Genomic DNA, 12,461 nt, shown 5'->3' with positions numbered 1-12,461 from the left:
AATTTCATATGGGGGTACTATACTTACATCATTTTTGTCCCTTCTGCTTCCTCTGCAACTTCTCTTGTGTACCTCCTTCCTTCTCAAATTCATGACCTCTTATTCTTTAATTATTGTTTCATACACATAAAATACATAGGTATGTGAAAGTGCAGCCTGTGGAGTTGCTTTTGTGTGGCTCATATGTGTATTTGTTTAGGGCTGGCCACCTGAGACTGGATAATTTATCAGGAGGCTCCATCCTGGAGAAGACATACTCTCCCTCTCTCTTGGGTCTCCATAGAGGTGGCTCTAGACCGATGACCTGGAGTCTGCTGGGGTGGGGGTGGGGCAGGCAGTGCTCCATCCGAGAGCCCAGAGAAGACAGTGCGGAACACAGTGAGTGGGAGCTGAGGCTCCGAGTGGAGGATAAAAAGAGTCCCTGAGTATGTCACCCTTCTCCTGAGCCCACATGAAGTATGGTTCTTGCTTGTCAGCTGGTAGATTGAATTGAACCCTGAGTCTGCTGTGAATCTGAATAGGATGCTGGAGGAGACATGGCATTAGAATGGGACTCTGGTGGACATCTGCCATCAGGAGGTGCAACAGTGGCTCTAAACCCAGGTAAGAGGTGTGCTGCAGATCAGGGAGGGCCCCTGGCTCTGCCTTGGATCACCATGTGGCCCAGCATGCTTCACTCTGAAGGCCGTACTGCCTGTTATTAATCCTGGAACTGAGATCCATGCCAAACCCCCAGGCATGTGCAGTTCTGGTTTCAGCACATGTTGGTAAGTTCCTTTGTAAATAGAGAAGACTTGGCTTGATCATTTTTGCTGCAGGAGCAGCATCCTGGGATCAGTATAAGCTTCACAGAAACCAAGACACAGCACCATCTTGCCTGCATCTCCTTTGGAAGGACTTTCTCCTGGAAGCAGGAGGCAGATGGTGAATGGGTGGACATGAAGCCAAGTTATGGGGGGGGGGTTGCTGGAGACTGACAAAGCAAAACCATTGATGTTCTTGCAGCTGGAGACTGCTAATAGGTGTTGGCTTCTTCTTTGGGTCTGGAAATGTCTCAGGGCCCTGTGGTTTATTGAAGGGTTGGAGGTAGGTAGATGATCCTTAACCCACTTCTCCGTTTCCTATGTCAGAGGCCTGTGTGCAGCCAAGGCCTTTGTAGCCTTGCACTGACCTGTATGCCAAGTCCCACCAGGTCCACTAGAGCAGGAACATGAGTATCAGGTGTTGCTGTCATTAAGGTCCGGCTTCTGGCAAGATTATCATATGTCAGACACTCCTGGATAGTGAGGTTTGCTAAAACATACCCAGGTACTGTGTCAACAATATTAAGTATGATAGCAGAGATTTCTTGAGAGTGACTTCAAAGGAGCCCTGGGTACCCACAACTCTGCAAGGAGAGAGCAGATGTTATCCTTAGTGGCTGAGTCAAGACTTGAACCCCTGTCTCTTTGAAATAGGTCCAAAGTCCATTCCTTGGAAGCTTTGAAGGGAAATAATCACACAGAAGCTTTAGGGCTGGGTCTGAAACTGTGGTTCTCTGCCCAGCAGCACCCGCATTGGCAAGGGCCCATTGGATGTGCATAATTTGGAGCCTTTTCTCAAACTTTCTGAATCAGAAGTCTGATGTTATCAAGGCTTTCAGGTGATTCTGGTAGATATTCAAGTTGGAGAGTATCTATCAGAATAGAGGTCTGGGCAAGGTGTACATTTAGGGAACAAGCCCCTGTTTGGCCAGACACTATAGAAGGTTTTGGCCTTGTCTTCTTGATGCATCCAACCCATGGTTGAGGAGTGCTCTGTGCCATGGAGACAGTATCTCTTGTGCATCCAGAAACTCTTAAAGTGTGCAATGATGGTGCCTGCTGAGTCTCACACACTGGAGTGGTCCAGATGTACCGGTCCACTCAAGCTCCCTAAGAAGTTCCACTCATGAGTGTATTCTTCTGGCAGCTGCCTTGGCATAGAACCCCAAGGAAACTGACACATAATCTGGATATTCCATACAAGACTGAAGTGGCCAAGAACAAACAGGTCTCCAGAATTCAGCATCACAGATGACCAAAGATGGGAAGCATCTCTGGAGCTATTTAAAAGGATGTTTTATAACCTCCAAGGAGGGCATTCAGGTATTTGATGGGGCTGGGTGTGAGGTGATGGAGGCAGTCAGTCTTCTGGCTCCTACCCTCTCTGAACCCTGGGCTTCCTGGTTCTTACTCACCAGCGAAACCACAAGTGCTTGAGCAGGCTTTGCTCCCCACCCTCCTGCTCTGTAAACGCTACAAATTACAGTAGCTGGCTGCGAAGCCTGCAAGGACAGCTGGCGGTGGTTTAATCCAGCCCCTATCCTGGTAGGGAGCTTGGGTACAGAAGTGGCCATAGTCTCAAGCTCCAATGGTAAAGGGAGATCAAGTCAGAAAGTGGCTGCTCTGCCTGTAATTATTCTCAACCTTAGACTCCTCTTGTCCACTGGCAACTGTCCACGTGGGCTCTGATTTGGTCGTGAGGACTTGAGACTTTTCCCATGGGATGCTCAGGGAAGGTCAGAGGCTGTCACACTCTCCTCTTCATGGTACCTCTGCTCTTTTCTCTAAACTGTGGAGTGTGGCACAGGTAACCCATGCCCGAGGCTCTCACCAACGGTAGTCATAATAAGAAAGCACAATCTTGATTGGCCCTACTGGAGCAAGTACCTGGTTCAACCAGACTCACTCCTCCTCTGGGCTTAAATAGCTTCTTTTATCCAACAAGTTCAAAGCTGCCTGACAAAATAAACCGCCTTACTCTTGCACCACGGCAGAGTAAGTGAGCATCAGTCTTTCCATTTAAGGAAGAGGGAGGGAGGGTGAGTCACACAGTGGTTGAGGGATTCTTTTGGTGGCACGGAGTGAGTCAGTGGGGCCTCAGGGGGATTGACCTGTGTTTCCAAGGTTCATATCCAATGCCACTGTCACTTACAATGAGACAATTAGGTGTGAGGAGGTTGCATGCCAAGTGGTTTGGCTTCCTGGGAAGAAATGCTGGGTCCAGGGGTTACTATACCTGGAGTAGTATGTGTGTGTGTGTGTGTGTGTGTGTGTGTGTGTGTGTGTGTACAGATTCCCTGGAAACACAACACCTTCTCATTACCAGCACTGGAATCCTGATCATGATGATGAATTATTCCTTTCCTCCTCCTCCACATCAGCAGACAGATGTATTGAAAATTTATTACAATTTAGACACTGACCTAAATTGTAGATAAGTCTATATACATAAGCCCACTTAATCCTTACAGTAGTCTCACAAAGTCAACATCGCCATTTTCCACTTTGAAGATAAGGCTCCAAGGCCCCAAGAGGGTAACTAACACACTAAAGATCACATGGCTGTTGAATGAAGAATACAAGATTCAGACCCAGGTCCGTCTGCCTCTAAAACCTGCGCTCTAACCACTGTGTTTTCCGACACCAGGTCTCAGGCTTCGTCAGTGGGGTGAACAGAACCATGACTATTGTCTTGTTCTTTTACTTAGAGCAGTGGCTCTCAACCTTCCTAACGCTGTGACCCCTCAATACAGTTCCTCATGTGGCGCTGACCCCCCAATCAGAAAATTATTTTCTTTGCGACTTCATAACTGTAATTTTGCTGTTGTTGTGAGTCATCTGTGTTTTCCGATGGTCTTAGGTGACCCTTGGGAAAGGCTCACTTGACCCCCCAAAGGGGTTGCAACCCACAGGTTGAGAGCCACTGCACTGGAAGAAAGGAAGATGCTGCTGTTACAGGAATCGTTCTGAGTTGAGGACATTAAGGTATCCTTCACAGTATCTCCAAGTATCTCCAAGTACAATTTTCATGACTAGGATTTGATGAAGAAGCTTGATCTATACTCCACCCCACCCCCTGATGCCATATCCAAAAACTACAGCATCTACCAAGGAAGAAGAGACGAGGTCTGAAGCCTTCATCTGTGTCCACTGCTTTTTACCATTTACAAAAGAGTTTCGACGATCAGTTTGAAAGGAGAGAGTCAGAGAGAGCATCACCATCCTTGAGGAAGATCTCAGGCTGAAAGAAGAGAGGAGTCCCCTTCCAGGTTCACAGAAGAGGGGCTAAAGCTAGACACTCAAGCCTCCACACCTTTGAGATTTGGTGTGAAGAGGGCAGTGTGTGCCCATCAGCAGCAGGTTCACACGCTGCCTACTGCTTCCCTCTGCGGCTCTGTCTCCAGGGAATAAGGCAGAGGGTAATAGAACAGGAGGATACTTTGTTGATTTGGCGAGATACCTCATGTCCTCCTCTGGCTCTGTACATGGATGGGCAATGTGTGCATGCGCACGCGCACACACACACACACACACACACACACACACACACACACACACACAGAGAGAGAGAGAGAGAGAGAGAGAGAGAGAGAGAGAGAGAGAGAGAGAGAGAGAGATATGCTCATTAGAAAGTGCTCCATCCCTTCACCCAAGATTAAGAACCATGAACTGGATTGAAATGGTCCAAATTTGGAATATAAGGCAAGCGACAGGTGTGTGTGGGGGAATGGTTAAAGGTTGGTAAAAGAATAATATATATATATATATATATTTGTTTTATGAGACAGGGTTTCTCCGTGTAGCCTTGGCTGTCCTGGAACTCACTCTGCAGACCAGACTGGCCTCAAACTCAGAGATCTGCCTGCCTCTGCCTCCCAAGTGCTGGGATTAAAGGTGTGCACCACCACGCCTGGCTAAAAGAAGAATATTTTATTGCCTTGCCCAACTGCATGGCATTATGTATGCTGGAGAGCTCCAGGGGGGACAAGGATGCATCCAACTCCACACCTACCATGACCCCGCACCTAGGATTATGCTAGACACACAGTATATGGTCATAAAATATCTGCTGCCCTTAATATCATATGTGTAATTTTAAAACGATAATAAGTACAAATATATTTCCAAGTATCATCTTCTACCTTTAAAATACCTCATTTCCTCACTTCTGTCTGTATTTTTCTTGTTTACTTTTTGGGACCAAATTAGGACTGATTGGCCTGACTTATCCATAAACTGGGAATGTCTTACCATCTTTGATTCTTCTGTTTCAACTTGGTTCTGTTCTAAAGCCTAGTGAATGTATTTTTTAATGAAATCAAACCAGATAAAGAAAGAAAGGCAGGTTTGAGGGTCCATGAAGATCTCAGTTTCTTCTTAGGGGATTAAAGCATGCAAGTAGTCCAATTAGGACATCAAGAAATCACTTAAGTCTACTGCTAGTCTGAGTGAGTCACAGGGCATGGTTATGCCTGGGGTCTCATTTCTCTTATTTTTTTCAAGAGGCAAATCTACTCCAGCTAGTTGATACAGTGCAAGAGACACAGGATGTCAGCTTTGTGCTTACTCACCAGCCAGTCTGCCTGAATGCTCCATCCTGATGAATTGTTCCATGTCACCTTCTGCAGGACAGTCAGCAGGGAAATCAGATATCTCCTGGAGTAGGTTGCAGGTGACAGAGGTGACCGGTCCTCCTACATCTTCCGTGTGACTGATGTTTGCCCAACACCTAAAGCCAGTGAATGCCTGAATATTCTTGCTCTTCCTCTCTTTTATCCCCCTGTACTTTGTACTCGGTCAGAAACAGATGGCATTTTATGGTTGACTGTCCCCACTCCTTCCCTATCTCATCTCCTGGTTCTCCATACTTGGTCAGGAACAAATGGTATTGCTGCTCTTGGAGTTTACATGGTCTGGATGCAAACAACAGTGCGTTTCAGCTACAAACAAATCCGGGCTGGATGATGGAGATGATGCTCTTCTTTGGACATGGTGGGTTAAGGCTGATCATTTAGAGGTCTCAGAAGCTGTGGTCCTATGTCTGCAGGTCTTGCAGGGCTGGTCTTCATTTACCCCTTACAGGATACTCAGCAGGGAAGTCTGTTTTTCTGCCCATCAATTTTATATGTCTTGGTTACCTTCTCAGCTTTGCACTCTCCAGGTTAGCCCACTTGAAAGTGGGCTAGCTCTATCTGACCCATGTAGCACTGCACAGTTTGGTGCTCCCTTCCAGGTTTCCTTCTTGTTCCTTTCTTCTCTGTGTTCTTGTCTTTCTTGCTGTACGGACTCCTCCTGGCCTCCATCTGGCTCCGTCTTTGATCCCTCTGTACTGATAGGATCTTATTTTTGTCCTTCTGGTCGACCACACCTGCAAATCTTCTCCTATAGAACAACTAAACATTCTTTCTTTGGTGAAGGCCTCTATGGGGGCTACACTGGGCAACCCATAGATAAGACCAAAGGGGTTGGAGGATGCTGCAGGTATTCAACCTGTGCTCAAAGCAAGGCTTCCTTGGATGGAGAAGAAGGCAGGTTGAGGAAGCAGCTCTTTGCTGGAAATCCAGTGCTTTGGAGCAGTCTGACAGGCATTGGGAAGTCCGAGGCTCATGCTTGTCTTTAGTCATGGCTTCTCATCTTTGGATGTAGCCACCTTGAATATCATTCCAAACCCCAGAAGGTTACAGGAGCTGCTGACTACCAGCTCTGGTCCAATGTCCTTCTGGGAAGTCTGGGTGGTACCTGTCTCTAGACCCGCCTATTTCACCCACTTTCATAGTCTTGGGGAAAAAAAAAGAAGAAAATTTGATTTTATTACAAGTCCAAGGCTGCTTTGTAGTGCTCTGGGCCTTTAGAAATCTGAATGGTTTTATAGTAAGTGTGGGATAATGGTCTTGGGGACTGCAGACACTGGACCTTTTATCGGAGCCTCCAGCCACATGAAGACTACCATGAAAGCTCACTGGGGAGAGGGACTCCAATAAGGTGTCAGTAAAGAAGAAGCTTTGGCTGCGAGCCAAAGCCACAGGAGCTTGGGGGATGTGCTGGAGTGCAGCTGGTATCTGCTGGTGCCTATAATTACCTAACCTTTATACATCCCCAGCTTAGGCCACCTCATCCTCAGACCTTCTGCTCTCTTCCATCACCACCCATTTCTAGCTTGGCACTCCTGCTAAAGAATAGTCCTGTGATTTCAGGGCATCTCAATATTTTCTTTCCTAGCATCTAAGCCCTTGGATTCAATGATATAATGTAGCCCCTCTTTCATACTTTTGAACCTTTGGTCCTTAGAACATCTGTATGCACATCCAAGCTGGAGCTTGGATGCCCAGAGCAAAGCACTGAGTCTACATGCATTGAACTAGGAGAACTAGACAGAAGGGTAGAAAGTTTAACTAGAAATTTCAAAGCGATTTTTAATGTTAAAGCCAACACATGGATATGTTACAAACTGTAAAGCCAATTTGCTCCATGTTTAATATAAAGTGATTTTTTTTTTGCTAGTGGAGACCTCTTTGGACTATCTCTTGCCTTGCTGGGGATTGAACCCAAGCCATTTTATACAGTAGGCAAGTGTTCTACGGATCACAGACATGTCTGCATTTTACCCTCCCTTGGGTTATTTCTTGACTTTCCTAATGAGCTCATTCACTCTGTTTTGATTGATGCCTCATGGAAAAATTAGATGAACATGTTCTTATTTCTTCCACAGTTCTTTTCCTAGACAGCTTAAATGAATCTACACCCATCTATCAGCCAAAAGCTATAACTCTTTAAAAAGTGTCTCTTCTCTCAGAATCTTCTCTGTTCTCAAGGTTATCATCAAAGCCACTACCAGACTCTTAAGTGATAAGAGAGGTCATTATGTGGTCCTGTAAACCACAGAAAGCTCTCCAACCTTTATAGCCAAGGCTTAGATCAAGCCTGGAAGGCTACAACATTCAGAGAGTTTACTTTCATCAGAAGAAACAAGAGCTGATGGCTGTAACTGAATGTATCTTCTTTCTCCAACCAACCAACCAACCAACCAACCAACCAACCAACCAACCAACCAACCAATTTCTCTCTCTCTCTCTCTCTCTCTGGATAGGGCACTAGGTTGATTATGAGTCTTCAGGATCTTGTAACACAAAAGAATGTCACTGGATGGACCAACACCCAACTGACCAGGGCTGGACCATGTGACTTCTTTGAAGGGCTACCGCAGAACTCTGTTTCATGGGTGCAATGGCTGAAGAAGAGTCCTGACTTGGCAAGAAGCTCAAGTAAAGAATTTTATGGGACCAGGGACTCCTCTGAGGGAAGCAAATGACAGACTGAAGGAGAGGGCGTCTGAAAACCAGCGAAGAAGTACAAAGAAAAAAGATGTTACATAGTGTGTCCACACCCTCTGTAGAAGGCTTATAAATTCTCACCAAGGGAAGGAGACTCAGAGCTCTGAGACTTGGAGAATTCACACCGTGTCTTCAGCCAGGTACCTCCCTCCTTCCCTCCAGCACCATGCCATACAATTGCTGCCTGCCGGCCCTGAGCTGCCGCACCAGCTGCTCTTCCCGGCCCTGTGTGCCCCCCAGCTGCCATGGCTGCACCCTGCCTGGGGCCTGCAACATCCCCGCCAATGTGGGCAACTGCAATTGGTTCTGTGAGGGCTCCTTCAATGGCAATGAGAAGGAGACCATGCAGTTCCTGAATGACCGCCTGGCCTCCTATATGGAGAAGGTGAGGCAGCTGGAGAGAGAGAATGCAGAGCTGGAATGTAGGATCCAGGAGAGGAACCAGCAGCAGGACCCCCTGGTGTGTCCTGCCTACCAGGCCTACTTCAGGACCATTGAGGAGCTGCAGCAGAAGGTGAGAGGGTTTCTTGTTCTTTGTAAGTAATGGCAACTTGCTAAGGTTCTCAGCTTGTGGTAGAGAAGTATCCTAGCTTTTCCATTTCCTCCCTCAAAATAACTCTGCAAGCCATTTGTTTTTTAAAAAAAGCAGTTGATGGTTTCATATTAATTTTCATGCTCACTAATTATTGTGGTCTCTCCTTCCTCAGATCCTGTGCAGCAAATCAGAGAATGCCAGGTTGGTGGTGCAGATAGATAATGCCAAGCTGGCTGCAGACGACTTCAGGACCAAGTGAGTTATTCAGCATCCACACTAGCAGCCTTTTCTTTGGTTTAACTTCTAGTTAAAGAAAGGGATTTCCAAAGAGCAGACAAAATGTCATCTGCAAAAGATGTTGGGGGCAGAACCAGGGAAAAGGAATCAGGAAAATGGAAAGGATCGATGTTGGGTTTTGATGGAGCATCCAGAACTCCCTGTAAAGCAAGAAAGATGGTGTCTAACAAGGATTATTGTTCTGCTTATTAAAGTCCCACAAGTTGCTCCTCTGACCCTGTCCTTCTTCAGGTATGAGACAGAGCTCGGTCTGCGGCAGCTGGTAGAGTCAGACATCAATGGCCTGCGAAGGATCTTGGATGAGCTGACCCTGTGCAAGTCTGACCTGGAGGCACAGGTGGAGTCCCTGAAGGAGGAGCTACTGTGTCTCAAGAGGAACCATGAAGAGGTGAGATGAACTGAAGAAATTAACAGCTTCGGGCTTTGGGATGGGAAGAAACAGGACTAAGGGTATAAAGATGACTCACAGGGTGTCTTTATGAATCCCTTTCAGAGGCACCAAGACCCGATGAGAGATAAGTAGAGCTGAAATTGTCCGTGTTTTCCAATAGGATATACCTCATGTTAAAAGCCCATGCAGTGTTTCCCAGACAGCTCTATTTGTTGGCAATTGGCCCTCAAGTTGTAGGGTTCTAGACTTGCTGTAATAGTGATGCGATCATTCTCCTGCTAAGATCAATAAGTTAGGGCAGGCAAATGTTGTCTCCATTCTTCCAAAGTTTTGGTGAGGAATGAGTGGCTTCTCCTGGGAGGTGCCATGATATGATATTCCCTTCCTTCCTTCCTTCCTTCCTTCCTTCCTTCCTTCCTTCCTTCCTTCCTTCCTTCCTTCCTTCCTTCCTCCCTCCCTCCCTTCCTTCGCTTCCTTCTTTTCTTCTTTCTCTTTCTTTTCCTTCCTTCCTTCCTTCCTTCCTTCCTTCCTTCCTTCCTTCCTTCCTTCCTTNCTTCCTTCCTTCCTTCCTTCCTTCCTTCCTTCCTTCCTTCCTTCCTTCCTTCCTTCCTTCCTTTTCTCTTCTCCTTGTTTCTTTCTTTCTTTGCTTCCTTGTTTGTTTGTTTGTTTGTTTCTGGCAGTATGATTGTTAGATGCACAGTCTGAACTAGTCCAGCCATCATTTTGCATTTTGAGGGTCTCACAGACAGTTTTCCAATTTGGGACATGTGTTTGTTAAGCCTTCTTTCAGCAGTAACTAAGCAAACCCTTGGAACTTCTTTTTGAAGACAAGTGTCATGGCATAGTAACGAGAAGGAGGGAGTTGGGAGCTGACCCCCATGGAGATTATTTGCCTGAAATAGATATAATGGATTGCTCCACTTGGACTTTCTTTTCTGAGAAAATACTTAGGAGGGCTTTGATAGGCAGTGCCATCTCTGAGACTCATTGAAGGTAATAACTCTAAATTTATGCATCTGTAGGAAGTCAACACCCTGCGCTGCCAGCTTGGAGATCGCCTCAATGTGGAGGTGGATGCTGCTCCCACTGTGGACCTGAACCGCGTGCTCAACGAGACCAGGTGTCAGTACGAGGCCATGGTGGAAACCAACCGCCGGGAAGTGGAGGAATGGTTCACCACACAGGTGGGCATCTGAGCCCAGGGTTGCTCAGGAACTGAGTCTCCCCAGGACTGTAAGGCAGGGTCTGATCCTGTCCCTCCCTCCCCTTGCCTATTTCAGACAGAGGAGCTGAACAAGCAGGTGGTGTCCAGCTCAGAGCAGCTGCAGTCCTGCCAGGCCGAGATCATCGAGCTGAGACGCACAGTCAACGCTCTGGAGATCGAGCTTCAGGCCCAGCATAGCATGGTGTGTAGTGTCCAGACCTGCTGCTGAGCAGTGTGGAGTTGGGAGGCAGAGTCCCTGGGGTGTCCTTGGGGTCTCTCTCTCCCTCTCCCTCTCCCTCCCCCTCCCCCTCCCTCCTCTCTCTCTCCCTCTCTTCTTAGCTCTTGAAGCCTGTGACTTCTCTGGAAGTCATGCAGAAACCTTCAGAGGGAACAGCTCTGTGACAGCCTTTGTCTTCTCCCCCACAGAGAAACTCTCTGGAGAACACCCTGACAGAGAGTGAGGCTCGCTACAGCTCCCAGCTGTCCCAGGTGCAGTGCCTGATCACCAACGTGGAGTCCCAGCTTGGTGAGATCCGGGCTGACCTGGAGCGTCAGAACCAGGAGTACCAGGTGTTGCTGGATGTCAAGGCCCGGCTGGAGTGTGAGATCAACACGTACAGGGGCCTGCTGGAGAGCGAGGACTGCAAGTGAGTGCAGGGCTGGAAGGGTTTGATGAGAGCTCCCAACGGAGGAGAAGACTCAGGTGGACTGCCCAGGGATTGCCTATGTCAGGAAAGAAATGACACCTTCCCACCAGACATGCTCAAACAGAGCTTGGAAAATACTATGGCCACCATTAAAAACATCAAATGGGTTGTTAGCACAGTTGTTTGTGTACAGAGTGAAATTTCACAGCTACTCTTTGTAGTGTACTATGATAACATGTAGGATCATGTGAACTGTCTCTTTTTACAATACTTCATTGTACAGAGAGCTTAAGCTTATCTTATCTGGCTGTGTTATTGCCCTTGGGTAGGCTGGAACAGTATTCTTCCAGTTTTCTATGTAAGAAAACAGGGCTTGGAATAGACTCAAGGTCCACAGCTAGGAGCGTATTCATTTGGGGGTGTCTGTAGTACTTGTGGCTCTCTGTAATAGAGAGAGGTTTAGTGACTTAAAGGTATTATAGTAGAGGGGAACTGGGCAGTCTCTGTTCTAGGCCAGGGCAAGTCCTAACAGGATTTCTACTCTTGGGGACTCTTTGATATGTGATTTGCCTTATCTCAACTCTCTGTTCTACTATTTTTTTTTCTAGGCTACCTTGCAACCCCTGTGCCACAAGCAATGCATGCGGCAAGCCCATTGGGCCCTGCGTCTCCAATCCCTGTGCCCCCTGCCCGCCCCCTGCCCCTTGCACACCTTGTGTCCCACGTCCCCGTTGTGGGCCATGCAACTCCTTTGTACGTTAGGACCTGGGGGATGTCAACAGAGCAAGGACACAGGGCTTAGCACTCCAGATGGCTGACCTGGTTCTGGTTCCACAAAAACAGGCATAAAACCCACAAACCTAATGGCCAGAGCATCTCTGGGATGACAGTCCCAGAACCTGTGTTTTCAGCCACTGCACCCTCCTCCAGGCCATTCTCTGCCTGCCTCCTATTCTTCACTGGACTGCTCAGAGGACTCTGAAGTGCCAGTGGCCCTCCCTTGTAATCTCCCAATAAACATTTTTCCCTGCAAAAGCAGATGCCTTTCTCACTGGTATTTATTTCTTGCTGACGACTCACCACTTGAGGACTCTATAAAAAGCCACTTGAAAGTCAGGCTTTATGACAGCTTGACTCTAGATGGGCAGATGGCTAGCCCAACACCCTGGACCCATGGGTGACACAGAGCAGCTGTCAGGAAGGAGGGTGATGCTGCTGCAGTGCCTTTCATCATCTCTGTATTTCTCTCATGA

The 12,461-nt window shown here is 47.4% G+C and overlaps 1 protein-coding gene across 1 annotated transcript; it reads left to right on the top strand.

Moving 5' to 3' along the window:
- Positions 1-8,237: 8,237 nt before the first annotated feature.
- On the top strand, positions 8,238-12,231 carry LOC110304734 (keratin, type I cuticular Ha1). The gene is made up of 7 exons (XM_021176294.1): positions 8,238-8,648; positions 8,842-8,924; positions 9,198-9,354; positions 10,380-10,541; positions 10,638-10,763; positions 10,988-11,208; positions 11,817-12,231. The coding sequence occupies exons 1-7, from the start codon at positions 8,301-8,303 to the stop codon at positions 11,968-11,970; spliced, it is 1,251 nt and encodes a 416-aa protein (XP_021031953.1). The 5' UTR covers positions 8,238-8,300; the 3' UTR covers positions 11,971-12,231.
- Positions 12,232-12,461: the final 230 nt, after the last annotated feature.

This window comes from Mus caroli, chromosome 11, assembly GCF_900094665.2.
Source record: "Mus caroli chromosome 11, CAROLI_EIJ_v1.1, whole genome shotgun sequence".
Lineage (NCBI taxonomy): Eukaryota > Metazoa > Chordata > Mammalia > Rodentia > Muridae > Mus > Mus caroli.
This window is presented reverse-complemented; position numbering and strand designations above follow the sequence as displayed.